The sequence below is a fragment of the Trachurus japonicus genome, chromosome 6 (genome assembly GCF_045865225.1).
Source record: "Trachurus japonicus isolate A0001 chromosome 6, Traja_1.0".
NCBI classification, from domain to species: Eukaryota; Metazoa; Chordata; class Actinopteri; order Carangiformes; family Carangidae; genus Trachurus; species Trachurus japonicus.
In genome coordinates this window covers 32,184,010-32,203,621 of record NC_140912.1, presented here as the reverse complement: position 1 = coordinate 32,203,621, position 19,612 = coordinate 32,184,010, and the positions used below count along the sequence as shown (strand labels likewise).

Sequence of the window (19,612 nt, the reverse complement as noted above, 5' to 3'; positions counted from 1 at the left end):
CCATGACCAGCAGATAGACACCATCCTTTCCACTGTGCATGCAGTAACAAGGGAGATAGAGCCGTATCGCCCGTAATGGGCTCTTTGCACAGCTCCACTACTTCCTGAACTTAATGCTGCTCCTTCATTTCCTGTCTTACATTATTGGACAAACTGATTAATCCAGGTGTGTCTGACCATTGTGACTACTCAGACACACCTGGATTAATCAGTGTATCCAATAATGTCAGACAGGAAACAAAGGAGCAGCATTAAGTCCAGGAAGTAAAGGATCTGTGCAACGAGCCCATTAGCTTAGCTCAAACACTGGAAGTGTATGGGTAGTGTTAGCCTGCCTGCTACCCGAGCCGAAATCAGCAGTCAGAAGCAGATTTCATTTGAGCTCTAAACTCTGTAAATCTATCACTTTATCGACATTTCAAACATTTTTAGGCGAGAAAGTAGCCGTTTAGATCAGCAGTGTGTCATTAAAGCAGATATCATCGGCACGGCCGTTTCGGCTAATGCTGTGTTCAAGGCAGGCTTTTGAAACCGTAAGTTACAGCTTCAAGTCACAACTACGACTTGGTAGCGTTCCAGGTAACCCGTAGCTCGTGTTTTTACCGTCCTGTTGTCTGTGAAAGTTCCCTATAACGGCCACTCGTAACTTCCGACCCGTGAACTCGTACCAGATCGAACTGGTATGACTTCACAGGAAGGAAAAACACAAAGTACGAGTTTCCTTGAACGCACCATGAGTTAGCAGCCCCCGCCCTTGTCAGGCATCAATTGGTCCTCGTGCTACGTCACCACATTCACGCGCATCCCTTGGCTGCACACACAGCCCTTCATGCCGTTCTCTCCCCTCATTGGATAACACTTGTATCCCACAAGGAAAATTTTCTCCTCGGGTTACAGCAGAGCAGAGTGACGGAGAGACTCGTGTTTAGGCTGAAATACTTCATGTAAGTGATTGCTGACGGAAAATAGGACTATTTAGGACTTATATTAACAAAAACATTCCACTGATATCTGCTTTAATTTGTCTAAATACCAGCTGTTTACAATTTTGTTCGGACGAATTCAGTGCTACTCAAGCTAGCCGTTGTGACCAACGCACTTCCGGTTACTTTCACAAAATAAAACACCCGTTGCCCTTTACATACAGAAAACCATGACGATAGAATTTGTGCTTTTACTTTGAAATAGGAAGCTAACCTACCCTCGATGTAGCTAGCTTGAACAAAAATAAACCGTCTTTGCTTGAACCCTCCGTTTTGACCGATCTCGTCCCGTTACCGACATTTGACCGCTCAAGATGCCTTACCGGAGAGTTTTGTCAGCTCTGAGACGAAGATCAGCCCGCCGTTTTCCGTTTAGAGTTGCTGAAGAGTTTCTCTGATGACTTTAGGTGGAGGCAGGCTAACACTACCCATACACTTCCAGAGTTTGAGCTAAGCTAATTACGGGTGATACGGCTCTATCTCCCTTGTTACTGCACGCACAGTCGAAAGGATGGTGTCTATCTGCTGGTCATGGACTCAGGAGTGAGGCAAGACACGTAAAAAAAAAAAGAATGTTGGTGTATCCCTTTAAACTGATGTATAAAAACCCCTTTAAAGTTTAACTATGATACAAAGGTAGGAGACTTGAAAATGACTTGGGGAACGTCAAAGAGGCCGGAGGATTGGGGCTTTGAAGGCGTTTTTCCTTTCAGGTGGACACGCTGCTTCGCCTGCTTTGCTTCGTGTTGCCCTTGAGTCATGTGGCGGCTGTGCATGTGTTACCCAGGAAACTTTTCATGGTCCAGCGTTCAGGAGCTCAAAGGCGAGGAATGAAAGCGGCGAGTGGGCACATACGTCCTGTTTCTATCCGTCACACTCACTTAGGACTTAGAGGAGGAAAAAGGAGGAGGAGGAGGAGGAGGAAGGGTAACGCAGCGATAAACACTCGCTGCCATGGTGAACTGTTAATTGAAAGGTCAGAGTAAAAAGGCTCTGCCCGCGGGCTAGCTTTAATGATATCTGTTATTACCCATAATTCCATTAGACAGCGTGCCTTTGAATGTTCCCGGCCATGTTTATTCAGTCCGCCTCAGAGTTCAGTGGCTTCATGCTGTGAGACTTTTTTTTTTTTTTCCTCGGCCGAGCTGAAAAGGCGAAAGTGAAATTGTATTATTCCTTCTCTTTGGTCCCGTGTCCTCTACGATTCGCTTCATTTGATTCCACATCATTAAAACTACACTGCATTAGAGCTTGTGTTTGGGGTTAGGGTTACACGCACACCAAGAGAAAAATAAGAAGATTTGAATCCAGTCACATCTGAGCTTCACACATCAGCAATAATGGGAATCAGCAGCGCTTTCTTCAAGATGACCTCGACCACAGAGCGTTTTATCACTTTCTCTTTCTCTGTTTCTCCGTTTGCTGCGTGATCCAAACCTGAGACGTCTTCCTCGTTGTCTCTTTTCAACAGGAATGTGTTTCTTTATTCATCAGTTATCAGTTGTCGTTGCTGAAGAAAAGCCTCAGACACACATGCACAATGAAATCTTGTTCTTTATTCGCAGGCTTTTACTTTGAAATGAATACAGAGATCGTTGAGTTCAAGGGACGGCGGCTCTCTCAGTGTGCGCATGTGGAAAAAGTACATTTTACTGAACTCACTGCTTTATTCACACCTACAGGATTCAATGACTTCCTGTCTGTGCATTTTAAAAAGAGAGACTCTTAGTCCTGAGTTTTGGCTTCCAGGCAGCACCTCACGATCTGATCAACACATTTTGTCAAAGTTTCTGACTCTTTAAAAAGAATCTAAGTCCTCATGTGAATGATTATAATAGGTTTGGTCCTTGAATTTGAATCCATGAAGACGGTGCTGCATTCACTTACCTTTTTTGGAGGGTGAAACTATAGTGTTGTAGTCAAGACCACCTAACCCAAGACCAAGGCCCTGTTTACACAACAACACCTGCGGGTGAAAACGACAAAATATTTTATCAGATGTGCCTTTGGTTTAGACGGCGACTGCGTTTTTGGGGCTTAAAAACACAAAAAGGTTAAACCACCCTCCAGAGTGGAAACCTTAAAGGGATAGTTCACCCAAAATTGAAATTTCACTCATTATCTACACACCCTCATGTGGACTTCCATCCAAATACCTCCATGCTGCTCGTATGTACTGTCCGGACATTACATACGAGCAGCATGGAGGTATTTGGATGTTTTTTGGTGTGTCTTTTTGTTACGAAGACAGTTGGTACCCATTTGCAACCGTTATATGGACATGCACTTCTACGCCGAGACCCCCTGTAACTCAGAGAAGCCACGGAGGACTCTGAAACTTCTCCCAGCCCTTAGTCCACATGAGGGGGAGGAGATAATGAGTGAAATTTGAATTTTGGGTGAACTATCCCTTTAAGAACTCTCCACCGTCTGTACTTTGTATTGCATTCTTTCTTATTCTTATCCTGTCCATTTTTTATTGTGTTTTTATTGAGATATGGATCCCCTTGGTTCCTAAATAGAGAATGAATTGAATTGAACAACAAAAATGTCGGATTCCACAAAGTCTTGCATCACATTTGCATGCAGCTTCCTCCCCAAACACGCTTGTCTAACCGCGGAATAAAAAAGTGAGAACGCAACGCCACAAGCAGATACTTTAGTGGAATTATTTGAATTATCTTAAAGTTATTGAATTACATCACATAAAACAAAGAGAGCAAGTGACAGAGACATTTATTGTGGTTAAAAAAAGAAAGAAAGAAAAGGAGTGAGGAGAGTGAAGAGATCTAGTTGTTGTGGAGCTTCAGCTTTTAGAGAGCTGGAGCTGCTCACTGTGGATTTATATCAAACTTCACTGTTTCACCAAAACTTTTCTTCTCTTTGTGTCATTTCCTTTTAAAACCTGAACCCTGGACGACAACGACGATGCGCTGCAGCTGCAGGTGTCTCTCCTCTTCTCTTTAAACGCTGTTTAGTGATTTTAACTCCTTCAGTGGAGTTCAGAGCTGCAGCCTCTTACAGACGAGATGTTCCTGCTCCTCCGCGGCTTAAACTAAATCCTCGGCCCTGTTCAGAAGCTGCAGGGATTTCCTTATCTGTCTCCAGGGAAACGGGAGCTATATTCCCACATTATCACATCTGTGAGCGGTGTGTGTGTGTGTGTGTGTGTGTGTCGGGTGCATGACAACACTTCCTACAAAGAGTCCGTTAACTGATTATTCTTCACTTTGTCATCCAGAGTTAATTTATTGGATGTGAACGCAGCAGGAAAATCCTCAGCAGCAGATTTTACCTCTTTGTTTTCCTTTTTTCTTTTTCACTTTTATTGGAAACGTCTCGTTAAGATCATCAGTTGGTCTTTATTACGTCCACGTCACCTCTGTCTCTCTGTGGCTTCACTGATGAGGAGGATGAAACAGTTAATGTGTCTGAGCAGCAAAGATCATCAACATGAAATACAATTATTGATAATGATGATTAAAAAACAATAAGAAAGTTTATAGTTGAGGGAATTCCCTCTGTGCAGAAGCCTGTGATTAATTGCACTTCTGTGTGTGTGTGTGTGTGTGTGTGTGTGTGTGTGTGTGTGTGTGTGTATAATAAAACTGTGTAGATTTACGACACCTGCGTTATAATTCCAGCCTTAATCAGTCACTGTATGTAGGTTAATGTCTCGTCCCTCAACACGTAGTCGTTACTCAGACCTGTTTGGTTTTACCACCAACGACTGAGACACACACACACACACACACACACACACACACACACACACACACACACACACACACTCAGACTCAGACTCAGTGCTGGCTAGGAGTTACATTCATATTGGATGAGAGCGCCGCGCTGCAGTGAACTCCTCATTTACACCTGTTGGGTAAAGGCATGTGAGTCACTGGCCGTTAATATGTCTTTATTATTAGATTAAAGCTATAGTGCGTAACTTCTATCGCCCCCTAGAGGATTTCTGCGTTATTACAACAATACGGCCGTCACCTCAATATGACTGAAGTGGTGACAGGAGGAGTCCGGTGACCGGGTGGTTTGTCTCCATTGATCAAATGTGATGCAGCTGATCTGATCATGTTCATGTCATCACATGTTATTGGTCCAATTACGTTCAGGAAGTTTTTATGTTTTAGACCAGGATGGGAAACAATGAGACCCTGGTGTTTCTGTTTTGTGTTTTTTGTTGTTTAATTAATTTTTTAATCGAAAACAAAAAGAGAATAAACAGAAAACAGAGGATTTCTGTTTTTGTTGTCGCTATCAAAACATGAAAACACGTCAAATTTAAAAGAAAATTGTCCAATTTCATTGTTTACAAATTCTCCTTTTTTTCATTATTTCTGGTTTAATTGAGGAACAAATAAAAAGTAAAAGTTTGAAACGAAACCAAAAAACAAAAACACCACTGTTCTAGGCTGAAAAAAGGCTGATTAAATTAATGAAGGAGTCGAAACTTTTAGAGATTTATCGGATAAACACACATTTATTTTGTTCCTAACCTGATGAAAATGAACTCGGTTGTCTCTGATTGGACGGTGGCCTTTAAGTGACATCAGTGGAGGTAATAAACCACCTCTGGAATAGATGTAGGTGCAAAAAAACCCCTAAAAATAACCCTTTTTTTATTTCAGTGATGAAACAGTGAGTCTGTATTGGAGAGAAACTCTGTGTTAATTGTTTATGAACTGCATTATATTCAATACAACACTGAAGGAGTTTTGACGCTTCAGTGATGATGAATGTTGCAGAGAGAGAAATAATAAAATACAAAAGGAAAGAAAAGGAGAAAAATAGAGTTTGGAGAGATAAGTCTCGGAGCGCCCGGCTGCGTGTTGTAATAATCAAAAAAAGAACTTTGTGATTTTATTAGAGTGCGAGCTGATAGGACGCCTGGTTCGCTCTGGCGGCGCCGAGAGATAAAAATCATCTCGGAGCTTCATTGAATTAAAGGAGAGTGAAGAAGAGGAGTGAAGGTCAGAGGAGCCGCGTCCTCACACTGATCTCTGCTGATAAAGTTAATGTGAAACGTCTCCACGTCCTCATGAAGTCCTCACTGATAACCAGCTCCAGCCACTTCTTTGATTACACACAACAGCTGGAACGGAAAGAGAGAGAGAGAGAAGCAGCGGTGTCTCCACGGCAACAGCTGATGGTCAATATTCTCTTTTTAGGTATTTTTGTAAATTTAATTACACAGTAGTTTGTTTTATGAGTTTTTAAGGCGTCAGTAATGTTGTAGACAAAGGTAGATGTTTGTGTTAAAGCTCCATACAGTATAAAGGTAGATGTTTGTATTAAAGCTCCATACAGTATAAAGGTAGATGTTTGTGTTAAAGCTCCATACAGTATAAAGGTAGATGTTTGTGTTAAAGCTCCATACAGTATAAAGGTAGATGTTTGTGTTAAAGCTCCATACAGTATAAAGGTAGATGTTTGTGTTAAAGCTCCATACAGTATAAAGGTAGATGTTTGTGTTAAAGCTCCATACAGTATAAAGGTAGATGTTTGTGTTAAAGCTCCATACAGTATAAAGGTAGATGTTTGTGTTAAAGCTCCATACAGTATAAAGGTAGATGTTTGTGTTAAAGCTCCATACAGTATAAAGGTAGATGTCCATGTGTAGTGTGATTATAAAGCAGCTCTAGGTTCTATATTAATACTGTGAAAGTATCAAAGCCTCAGTCCACAGAGAAATGCACACAGCCTGTATTCAGAAACTGAGCCTTAAAACCAGCCGTCAGGACTTCCTGTCACTTTGTGATGTCACAACTAAGCCCCGCCCCCTCACCACCTGGACAACACCATCCAACAATTTTACAGGATCTGGTTTCTCTGAGTGTTTTATTCTGAAATCTGCTCTATTTTTGATTGGATCACTCAGAAAACAGTCAGCCAATCAGATGAGAGGCTCAGAGCCTCCTGCTCTCTTCTGATTGGCTGACACCGACCTGTTGTTACTTGAGCTCAAGAGAGGAGATGGAAAACTACACTGAGATGGTTTTTAGATCTTCTCATGGATCAACCCTTCAAAATAAAAGACAGAAGAGGAAAATATGGAACTATAACGTTCTTTTGAAAGAAAAAGAAGGAGACCACCACACCTGTGTCAGGCTCATTGAGAATTTGGTCTTTTCATTGGATTTGTTGACACCAAGTCAGATATACAGCGGTCCGTTGACTTCATAGCAGCCGTCATTCATTTTCACAAAGGGAAATCCTTCAGTGTCTTCTGACGGACAGATGACTGACAGGTGTCAAAGGGGGGGTTAGCTCCCCGCTGTAACACACAGTGTAGCTGTCAACGGTGACATGATGCAGTGACAACACACAGTTGTGTATTGACAGACGCTGTTTAGTCCTTTTTTATAGGAAATAAAGGAGTTTCTGACGTCTGAGCAGGAATCATCTGATAGGTGAAGTCGTCTCAGGTGATTTAAACAGAAGAAACTGTTTTATCTCATTATTCATCTTCTATGCAACTGGATGTCAAACTGTATTTAAGTAGAGATGGAAAAGAAGTGCAGAGAAAAACTAAAAGAAAGTAATTTGAAGTTTGCTTCAACAGCAGATGTGTTTGGGTGATGTGTCAGGAAAGACATTTAGAAGATTTAAAACACATAATATCTACCAGCTGTGATACTGAACCCAGATCCAGCTTCCTTTTTCCACCCTCCAAACAGGTATAAAGAAAGAAAATAACCACAAATGTTCACAAATGTCTAAGCATTTGCCGGTTTTTATCTTTCTTGTGACTTTAAACATGTTTCTTTTTAAATCTGCAGTTGCCCCAACACACCGTCGTATGAAACTGAGGAACTGAAGTAAGATTTTGAAGTAGTTAAATCCATAAATATATGTTTAACAGAATCAGAATCAGAGCAGAAAAGGTCACTTTGCAGCTCAAGGAACGATGTGGTGTCAGGTGCAAGCATAAAAGGTACAAAAAAATTTAACTAAGATGAAATAAAATAATAATATTCTAGAACATAAAATGTGCATATTCTGTGTACAATTTAGGATAATATATGAACTAATATCAATGTTCGTATTATAACTAATGAGATGGAGGGTGTGTATAGTTCTTATGTATCTATCTATAAACACGTGGGTCACTTTGTGTCTCGTATTGTGGCTCTAAAGTCTGTGAAGTTGCTTTGTTTGTTGGTCGCCTGATCCACTTTAAAAACATCTCAACTCTTTTTCCAGTCCTTCAAAATAAAGTTTAGACATTCATGGTTCCCAGAGGATGAACCCTGATGATGTCACAGGTTAAAATAAACGGCTTTAAAATGTTTAAATGACGCCAAGGCCCATTGTCGTCGTTGGTTATAACAGCAACTTGTTCCCTTGACTCTCTCTGAGGCGTCTCATGAAGAATAACTGGAGTCTGTGTGTGTGTGTTGAACATGTCACCTTTAACCATCACCAGCAGCTCACACACTCTGTATTAACATACAAATAAGATCTGCAGCCGCCGCAGCAGCAGCAGAGTGGAGATGCATCGTGCTCAAATGAAAACTTTACCTCTGCAGCAGCTGTCGGGACTAAACACCAACAGTTCACATCAGACAGGATCAGAGTAGAGGATTATTATAACAAAGGAGCCTCTGGTCAGGATCACTGAAATGTTGGTTAAGTACCAATCCTGCCTGTTTTTAATCCAAATGTATTTACTCCTGAAGCTCAGGAACAAATGAGGCCAATTACTGTAATTAAAAAAAACACACACAAATGTCTGAGTAATGAAACGCTAAAGAGCCGTGTGCAGTAAAAGTCATTCATTAGTCAGATTTGAGTTTCATTTTGGCCTTTATTTTTCAGGACGGATGTGAAGCTCTTCCTCTTCTTGTAGTTCCTCTTCTTCCTCTTCTTCACAGAGGATTCCTCTCAGCTGCTCTTTGTTTTTCTCCCTCGTTAAAATACTCTAAAGTCGTTCTGTTGGACTCCGGTCAGACTACAGACTTGGCTCTGATTGTAGTTTTCAATTTGTTTCTACTCGAAAAGCTTGTGTGTGTGTGTGTGTGTGTGTGTGTGTGTGTGTGTTTGTGTGTGTGGACTGTTGTCATCTAGGCCTACTTCCAGCTTCTGGACTCAGATTCCTGTTTTCACTCGTCTGTGTTGCACTGCTCAGTTCCTTCTGTCCTATATGTTTCTAAAAACTTAACCAAAAACCATCTCAGTGTAGTTTTTTCACTTTCATCATCTCCTCTCTCAACTTCTTTTTGGAGCTTAGGTCGGTGTCAACCAATCAGAGGAGAGGAGGAGGAGGCTCTGAGTCTCTCTTCTGATTGGCTGACTGTTTTCTGACTGATCCAAAACAGAGCAGATTTCAGAATAAAACACTCAGAGAAACCAAATCCTGCAAAGTTGTTGGATGGTGGGTCCAGGTGGTGGTGAGGGGGCGGGGCTATGTTGTGACATCACAAAGAGACAGGAAGTTCATACGGCTGGTTTTAAGGCTCAGTTTCTGAATACAGGCTGTGTGCATTTCTCTGTGGACTGAGGCTTTGATACTTTCACAGTATTAATATAGAACCTAGAGCTGCTTTATAATCACACTACACATGGACATCTACCTTTATACTGTATGGAGCTTTAATACAAACATCTACCTTTATACTGTATGGAGCTTTAATACAAACATCTACCTTTATACTGTATGGAGCTTTAACACAAACATCTACCTTTATACTGTATGGAGCTTTAATACAAACATCTACCTTTATACTGTATGGAGCTTTAACACAAACATCTACCTTTATACTGTATGGAGCTTTAATACAAACATCTACCTTTATACTGTATGGAGCTTTAATACAAACCTCTACTTTTATTCTTCTGCTTTAATAGAAAACGTGTGTGTTCTTGTCAGGGTTATATAACATCCCACCGTTCACCTGTCACAGTAAACAAATTAAAATCTGCAGTTTTTCATTAAGTTTCATTTAAAACCTCCTTCAGGTGTCGACAGAACAGGAACCGAGTTGAACAAAGAATAAAAACTCTCCTCAGTGAACTGTTTGGTGATGAAGATGATGCTGCTGCTGCCATCACATTTTCTGCAGCCTCGACCTTTACACCTCCAAACCTTCATCATCCTGAAACTGTCGCTTTAAAAAGAAAAAAAAGAAAAAAGAAAAGAAAGAAAGCTGCAGCCGGGGCTGATGCTCCGATCCGAGGCCCTGATGGACCCGAGTGCAGCGGGAACCGGCTCAGAGTGGAATCAATTTCTGTCTGAAAGCGTCTGAATGGAGCGCTGTCTTCAGGGAGCGGCACCTCAGCGTCGCCACGGTGATGATAATGGCAGCAGGGGTGTTGGATGTGTTTTATCTCCATCCTCCTCTTCCTCCTCCTCAGCCATCCCAGCTGCTCTGACACCTGTGTGATATTATCCAGGCTACTTTTCTTTTTTTCTTTTACAACACCGCTGCTTCGACACTCAAGTGGTGGCAAAACTTAATTTTTACCGCTCTGTAATTTCTGACTAATTTCCTCTGAGAGTTTTTCTGGAGAGAACTCGGTGATTCTCCATTAAAAACCTCAAAGTAAATATTCATTCATGGTTCATTTTTATTATCACGACCTCTCCATGTTCTGTTAACGTTCAGCTGCTCTGTGAAGTGTGACACAAATGAACTGCTATTAGTCAAATGTCGACCCACTGACTGATCACTGCCCACATGTAGAAATTATTGAAAAATGATCAAAATGACGCATTACAGCAGCTTTCCTTTAAATTTCTTTGTTCCACTTCAGAACCTGCTCTTACTAGACTTCTTCTTTCAAGTCATTATTGTATTATTGTTGTTTTATTATGCAAAGTTGAAGTAGTCGCCTCAAAACGTCTGTTTGAACGTTGTATTTATGTTTTATTCTGATGCTTTGTGTCCTGTTAAAGCCTTTACACCTGATGACTCACCTCCATACTCACCATCAACACTTCCTGCTGAAGACATTAGAGTCATTTAACGTCACATTTTGCACAAAACAAGACTGAAAACTTATAACTATAATATTAACACTGATTAACTCAGTCAAAGAGCCGAGGCAGAAAATAACAATCAGGACGTTGGGAGGGTGAAGAGACCTGAGAAAAACTCACAGGATTTTATTTTGACGTTACTTTACGGGAGAAAGAAAACATCGTTAAACGTCACAGTTTGCACAAAACAAGACTGAAAACAAGGGGCGGGGGGAAAATCGATATAGCATTATAATGATATTTTGCATGGCGATACAATATCAATATACGGACGTCAAGTATTGATAAAGTTTTCATTTGCAGTTGAAAAAAGCTAATAAACTCCAATATATCGCTGAATATTGCAATATTTTTTAATTTCGCATTTATATTGTATTGAGACACGTATCATGCTAATATCGTATCGCTTTGCCTCTGATGATTCCTGACCCTACCAAAAATTAACTGTAATAAAAAACCTTTTTAACTTTATTAAAATGACAGAAACTAAATTCAAACAGCTCACAGAGACTTTCGTAATTTTATTTTGACATTACTTTACTCACTTCCTGTCATCCTCTCGCTCTCCACCTACTTAAAGCTTTTAACCTGACGACTCGGACAGGAGAAAAAATTGTTACACATCACAGTTTGCACAAAACAAGACCTAAAACCTGATAAAGTTAATCAAAAATATCAAGGCAGAAAATAAAGAGATCAACTTTAAACAGCTCCAACAATCGCCTTAAAGCCAAATGATCTGGAGTTTTGTATGAGTTCAGCTTTATTCACAAACCTCCACTTCTGACGGTCCAACAGAGAAGTTATAGTTGTAGACAGATATAATATAACACATTAGTTTGTTATTAAATGTGTATAAAAGCTGAATAGGTGAAGTGAAGCATCATTGATTTGCATCAGAAAGAAGTTTTCAGTTTTATCTCCTTCGCTGCCTCATCTGAAACCTCTTTAAAGAAAAAACAAAAGAAAACCTGAGCCACTGTTTAAACAATCGAGGTCAGACCTGATTATTTTCTCTGCGTCTCTCTGGAGGTTTCTCCTGCGACAGTCGGCCGGCGGACTTGTTCCGTCTTTCCGGGTGAAACATAATAAAATCCTCTCCAGAGCCAATTAAACAGGAGCAGCTCAGAGTCTGAGGGCCGGCGCCGCTCCTTCTTCTTCCTCGTCGTCTCTTCTGCTGCTGCTGCTGCCTCCACTCCGCTCCACTTCATGTCAAAACTTTCTCTTTCTAAACTCTGCCACTGCTCTGGTTTCTCCGTCCCAGGGGCCGCAGCCGCAGGAAACGGCATCGCAAAACTTCAAGTGTGTTTTTAGCAGCGGACGATGCTGCCGAGGGTTTAATGATGTGACGGAGAGAAAGGAGTGAAGTCGGCCCCGAGCAGGAAGTGGAACAAGCAGTCACAAGTTTAAAGGACACGGAGAAAACAGGAATACAGAAGAAACTAAATTGTCTTCGTCGTGTGGAAACCTTGATGCTTTTTATCCACAAAGGGTTTTATAAAATAATAAAAAGACAAACTTTTAAACCTCAGTGACAACTGAGCAAATTACATCTGTGTGTTTTCCAAGGCCATGATGAGACGTGACGGAGAGCTTCACTTCAACCCAGCGAGTGGACGACGTCTCTCTGAGGTTTTTATTGTTGCTTTTGTCAAAATAATCAACCTTCAAACTCCAAGTAATTCAATCACTCTGAACATTCAGACCTGCAGCGTTTCTAATCCTCAAGGTTTTTTTTTTTTATTAAATTTTTTTTAAACCAAGTTTGACATTTGCACAACAGAAACTTCAACTTTTTATTTCAAACACAGGAACCTGGTTCTGGATTTCCTGGTTCCTAACCCTGAAAAATGACCCAAGTAAAAACATTAAACACTGTGAAGCTTTTCTAATGTCCAGACCCAACATCCATCAACCAGCTTTTTTTTGTACGCGTTTTTCTAATCCGTCACCAAACAAAAATTATTACACATAGACACCTTACACACTGAGTCCCATGTGTTTTATTACTATACGTTCTGTTCCAATCTTCGGAAAAGGAGACAATAGTCTTGATTTTGTGGTCCTCTCCCTTTTCGAAAAAAAAAAAGAGAAAAAGAAAACATTGTGTCCATCCAATCCTGTAAAGACGTCAGGAGAGAGGAGACCTGCTTGTAAATGAGCTGCAGAATTATCATGATCACTTCAGTGATTTATTTTAGGGATCTCAGTGCTCCAGTTTGATAGATTATTGATTATTAGCTCTACTGGAGCCACACGTTAAAAAGAAGACGACCAATTTCCATCATCCTGAACAGCGGCTGCAGAGTGGTCAGAATCAGAAAGGCATTCAACCCTGTTCCGAAAACTTTAATAACAAACTAAAGTTTCAGAGTCGGTGTATAAACTTGATCGACACAACATGAGGTTGTATTTATTTTTAAACATGCGGCAATTTCGGAGTAAAAAACCAACTTGGTGTGCAAAGGCCTTGGGGTCGTGGGTCGTGTTGCTTCTTATTAATGATGGGATGTGGACGGGCCAGTGGGAGTTAAGGGGTTAATCCTTGCAGTGTCTCAGAGGATGTCCAGTTTCAAACCCAGAACCTGAAATCCTGACTTTACAGTAGAGTCGGTCAATATCAGACACCATGTGCAAAATCCCAAACGCAGAAGTTGCAGTTTTTTTCCCACAAAAGTAAAATAAGGGTGAACTGTAGCTACTCGTTGTGATGCAGCAGAGACACAAACAACAACTCATGTTCTCCAGGTGCAATCACAGATGAGTGATTAAAGCCAAGAGGCATTTTCAGTAATTTCATTATTATTTATTGTATTGCTTCTTCTCAGACATTGGGCCCTAGTTTCGTCGACCAGGTGAAGTCTAGCATCAGCGCAGCTTCGCCACGCCAACGGGGTGTGGCCCAGGTCCATTTCGCAAGTTTGCTGGGCCGCGCAGTCAGACTTAGACTAGCGCAACCCCTCCCCTCGTCCCTCCCACCGGCGCAAACGGTGAAGAGGGAGGAGAGAGGGCGGGAGGGAGACAGGAGGAGGAGAGAAAGGCGTGGAGTGGGTTTGACACAGCCGAGTCAGATCTTCACCAATCAAAGGAGCTCCTCTCCTCACCTTTAACTGCGCGGCGGGTGATGCGCGCTGCAAGTTTGTCATTTTATACTTGGACATGGACGGAGGAAACAGCGACGCCAGAGGCCGAACCTCTCCCAGGAGGAAACAGCTGTTTTGGTCCGGAGGTCCGAGCTCAGAGTGACCAATAATGAGTTTACTAATATACTTAACCAGGTTTGATCTGATATACTGAGAACCCCTACCCAATCTAAGAAACAACTAATAGCCTACACTAATAAAGAAACTCACATTTATTCAAACCCTATGTAAGCAAGATGACAGGTGTACACTAATCACAACATAAACACAGACCATGTGGATTAAATCAGCGTAAAGGACTCGCGCTCTCTCTCTCCCTCCCTCTCTCTCTCTCTCTCTCTCTCTGTCCGTCTCTTTTTTTCTCTTTTTTTTTCTGTGATAGAGATGCTGAGTATACTGTAGTAGGCTATATACTGACTATCTGATACCGAGGCTGTTGTGGTGGACTAAGAGAGATGATGATTTGTGTTTTGTTTTTCATTACGGCTGCGTGATGCGGTCGCTCTCCGCTAATGAATTAATAAGTAAATAAATAAATAAATAAATAAAGCGATCATCACAAGGGCAGAGTGCGTATCTCAACACGGCAGCGACATGCAGTCATCCACCCTCAGTCCTGCTTTTGGGACATCCACAGCTGCTTTTCAGTGCCAGTTCGTCCCTGCTGTGTTAATTCAGGTGGAGTTTCCATTGCGCGTGCCACAGCCTTTGATCTCTGCTTTGATCTGACGTCAGATGTGACGGGACAATCTATATAGATATAAATTCACGTGTTGATTCCGTTAGTTGCATTAAATAGTGGTTATTGTGGATATTTATTGCATTGAAATGTGTCTGGAACTGTGGAAACCTGCCTGTGAGGTCTTGGTGACGTGTGTGCACTGCAGGTCAGTCAGCCAAACTTCCACTGCACCTGCTGCGCTTCGCCCTGCGCTGAGATTAGACCTGGTTGGAGGTGGCGAGCTTTCAGCGCAACCTCGGCGGGACATTTTCGGACAAAACTTCCACTGCACCAAGCTGAATCTGTGACGCCTCCCCCTGCTGCGCGGCCACGCCTATCTCAGCGCAGCGCGATCTGCCAATCTTCCAATCTGACTTTGCGCTAGGCTGCGCTGGTCGAAACTTGCATTAGACCGGCTGCGCTACCTTGCGCCACCTGCGCTGCGCCAGCAAACTAGGGCCCATTGTGTCTTTCTAATAAGAAGTCTTCATCCCCTGATGGTGGAACAAACTACTCGCATAAGATTTTTTGATTTGAGATCTGAACATGTCAAGTCCAGATGTCTTCATATACAGGGGACATAGTTAGTAATATCAAGGTCCACTACATCTTTTTATGTTATTTAGTTAACCTTTTATTTATCCAGGTAAAATGTTTGAGAACAAATTTTCATTAAAGGGATAGTTCACTCAAAATTGAAATTTCATTCATTATCTACTCATGCACCCTCATGTGGACAAAGGGCTGGGAGAAGTTTCAGAGTCCTCGTGGCTTCTCTGAGTTACAGCGGGGCTCCGTGCAGCACTATATGACGGTTGCGAACGGAGCTCACTTTTCTTCGTCCAAAAAGACACACCAAAAAACATCCAAATACCTCCATAGTGCTCGTCTGTAATGTCCCTCTTGTATTGAAGCCCTGACATGAGAAATTGTTCCGAAAAAAATTAAATAAGTCTATGTTTTAAGCTTGTTTTCTAGCGGAAGCTCCCAGTGTTGCTCTGCCGGAATCTTGCGCGATTTGCGGAGCCGTGAACTGGGTGTCGATGCAAATCACGCGAGATTTGCATCGACACAGGCAAAGCAGTGAACTGAGACACACTACTTAGGGTCCCACTGGACTCTCTCTACCTATCTGGACTCTCTCTATCTGGCCTGTTTAGCTTCTACTGGGTCTTTTTACTAAACTTAACCAACTCTTTTCTTCATTGCCTAAACCCAACCAATGGTGGGACCAAAGGGCTGTGGGAACATAGGGCCTAATTTTCAGTGACAACAAAAGTTAGAAATGTGTAGAGTAGATAATGAGTGACTATCCCTTTAACAACATCGCCAGGTTCTGTTGGCGCAGCGGCGTCTTTCTGTCGAAGGGTCACCTCCAACACCTGAACATCACTAACGACTTCATTCAGATCTCTCTGTACTTCGTTTAATAGATGTTAAAGTTATTTTTACACCAAGATCTGGTTCTGTCTCTGTGGATAAAACCCTCTGAAAGATGAGGAAGTGAACGTCACATGGTTCCTGTTCATCTGTAGCGGCGTCTTGCGGCGTCCGGCTTCAAGGGTTCAGACGAAAGTAGTTGTTTTTTTTTACATTTCAACAGTCGACTGATTGTTTTTTCTTGGAGATGATTCAATGTGTTTTTCCACTTACACAACCGGCGCCTGAAGGGAGCGTTGCATATTCTCCAGCTGCTGCGTGGAGGAATCCCACAGGTTGGTTAGTGATCGTCTGTCAGTGTTTGGAGCCCGGCAGCGTTAATAAACCTCCTGACCTTTGATTCAGCGGCTGCAGATGAAAGTTTAATGATCCCCGCGGTGAAACGTCACGGAGCGGAGATGATAAAAAGAAAAAAAAAACACACACAAGGCAAACACTCCAGTTAATTAAAACTAAGAGAGACGAAATGAAGCAGACGCTGCACTCAACAGATAAACGGGAGCAGAGACGTTCATTAAGAGATTTTACAGATGGAGCCAGATGTGTCGACACATCGTCAGAGGCCAGATGTTCAACACTGCAGAGACGAGGCATGGAGACGAGCAGGAAGTTTGTTTCTCCTCAGTCGATAGCATCATCAGCCCTGGATCCAGGGACGTTTTAATTTAGTTACTGACTTTATTCATTATATTTCATATCACATTTCTTTTTTCCCCTCGGAATTTGAATAAAATTGTATAGATTATCTTGTTTTATACTCCTTTTTTTAACTTTTGGATGTTTTTACTGGACCGAGATGAGACGCTGATGGATGAGCAGCTGGTTAATGTGACCCATAGTTGTGTTTTGTTGCTAGACGACACAGTGGTTATGGCGGGAGTGACGGGGGAAACTGTGGGAAACATTGGTTACTTGGTTCTGGTTCTGGAGGTGGAGATTGCACTTTATCATCCTTGGCCTCGGTTAAATCTAGAGTCAAGGTTTTATTTATGGCATGTTAGATATGAGGTTTACATTTGTACATCCCTAGGTTCCATAAGTTCGGCTAGGTTGAATTGGGCCCAATTAAGCTATGTTGTTGGTTAGGTTATGTTGAATTAGGCTAGTTAGGTAAACTAGGTTAAATTAAGTTAAGATAGCTTAAGTTAGGTAAATTTAGGTTAAGTTATGTTAGGCTTGGTTGTTAGTTTAAGTTAAGATTGGTTAAGTTAGGCTCAATTAGGCTAGGTTGTTAGGTTATGTTATGTTAAGTTAAGCTAAATTGTTAGGTTAAGCTTGGTTAAGTTAAGATAGGTTAGGTAAGTTTAGGTTAAGTTATGTTAGGCTAGGTTGTTAAATTAAGATAGGTTAAGTTAGGCTAGATTGTTAGGCTAATTTAAGTAAGGCTGGTTTAAGTTAGGTTAAGTTAGGTAAGTTACGTTAGGCTAGGTTGTTAGGTCAAGTTAAATTAGGTAAATTTAGGTTACGTTAGCTTAGGCTAGGTTAAATTTGGCTAACTTAGGTTTAGCCTAGTTAAATTATGTTAGGCTAGATTATTGGGTAGGCTAGCTTGAATTAAGTGATGGAGCATTACTGTCGCTTTGTGTTTAATGTTGACAGTATCTAGTATCTGTTAGGTTGTTTATGTTCTGCTGTGAATACAATGAGTTTGAGTTTTTACAAATCATTGCATTCTGTTGTTATTTACATTTTACACGGCGTAGGCCTACCAACTTTTGTCAAACTGTGGTTTTGGAGACAGAACATGTCAAAATAATAAAACAATATTCAAAAGTCTTTTACAAAATGATGTGCTGCAGAAAAAGAAAAAAGCACCAACACTGGTAATTTGAGCATGTTTGAATGTGGTTTAATAAGACAAGATCAAAAACATTGATGAACGGTCAAAATGTCTTTTAGTTCACACACTGAAACCAATGTCTCTACTGCACTGGTTTCTGCTCAGTCACTGTGATTGGTCTGACTGGTTCAATACAAGAACTGATGCTGATAATTGTTGATATCTAGATATTTAAATACCTCTCTCTCTCTCCTCAGGTGGGGTGTGCATCGCTCAGTCGTTGAAGATTCCTCGGGAGCCGAGACCCGGAGAGTTCGACAAGATCGTCCTCCGTCTGCTGGAGACGCCCAACGCCCGCGCCGTCATCATGTTCGCCAACGAGGACGACATCAGGTACAACACACACACACACACACACACACACACACACACACAGTCCTCTTCCATCGTCATTGATAATTAGCTGTGGGTAAAGACCAATGGAGAAAGATTATGGATGGATGGATGGATGGATGTATCCACCTTTTTCCAAACGTCAAAAACATAGCCTGTTTTGCCAGTTTTGCTCTTCCGGTGGAATTTTATGTTTACGTTTCCATGGTTTCAGTAGTCGCGGTAAATGCATGGATTCCCCCCCCCCCAATGAAAATCTGTAAAACGCATGGATCATCACACCAGCTCTTAACAGTGGATATCACACAGATTGACCATCCGTGTTAAAAGCCAGCGTTAATAGATCCATGCGTTCACCGCAACTATGACAACGACTGAAAACCATGGAAACGTTCCGTACAATTCCACCAAACCGGCAAAACCGGCTTCCGGGTTTGCCCATAGATGACGTTCAGAAACTTGTGGATAGGTGGGTATTACATTGATCAGCCCCCAGTTGTTTATTCAGAAATTACATTTTCACTTTTTTTTTCCCAATTTCCTGATATTTATTTTTAAATGAACAGTGAAATGAAAGTTGGAAGAAAAAAAAAGAAAAGAAATGATTTTGTTATTAAAGGTTTGAAACAGTTTGAAGATTAAATTCATTTATTTTACCTTTGATTGAGTTATTGATTTTTCTTTTTTCCGTCCAATTTTGTTCACACTTTTTAAATGTCAGATAAACAGAAACTCACCTGATTGTTTCAGAGAATAAAAAAAAACAAAAAACAGTCAGCTCCCATCGGGCTCGGCTGCTTCTCTCTGATTGGCTCGTTCTCGTCCATCTGACCTTTGACCTTTGACCTTTCTGCCAGGCGGATCCTGGACGCGGCGAAGCGCAACAACCTGACGGGTCACTTCCTGTGGGTGGGCTCCGACAGCTGGGGCTCCAAGATCTCTCCGGTGGTGCAGCAGGAGCGCGTCGCCGAGGGCGCCGTCACCATCCTCCCCAAGAGGGCCTCGGTGGACGGTGAGGGAGGGAAGGAGGGAGGGAGGGAGGGAGGCAAGAAAGTAAAAGAGGAGGTAAAGAGGGAAATATTAAAGGTGTGATGTAGGGGAAAAGAAAGAAAAAGAGGAACGACAAAGAACAGGAAAAGAAAGAGGAGAGAAGGAAAG

The 19,612-nt window shown here is 41.7% G+C and overlaps 1 protein-coding gene across 3 annotated transcripts in view; it reads left to right on the top strand.

Annotated features, from left to right (window-relative positions):
* grm8b (glutamate receptor, metabotropic 8b) overlaps window positions 1-19,612 on the top strand; it is a 589,884-nt gene that overhangs the window by 494,384 nt on the left and 75,888 nt on the right. For all 3 annotated transcript variants that reach the window (XM_085780237.1, XM_085780235.1, XM_085780236.1), the window contains 2 exons: window positions 18,319-18,454; window positions 19,312-19,466. In XM_085780237.1, the coding sequence (XP_085636363.1) occupies window positions 18,319-18,454; window positions 19,312-19,466 (291 nt within the window). The remainder of the gene's footprint in view (window positions 1-18,318; window positions 18,455-19,311; window positions 19,467-19,612) is intronic.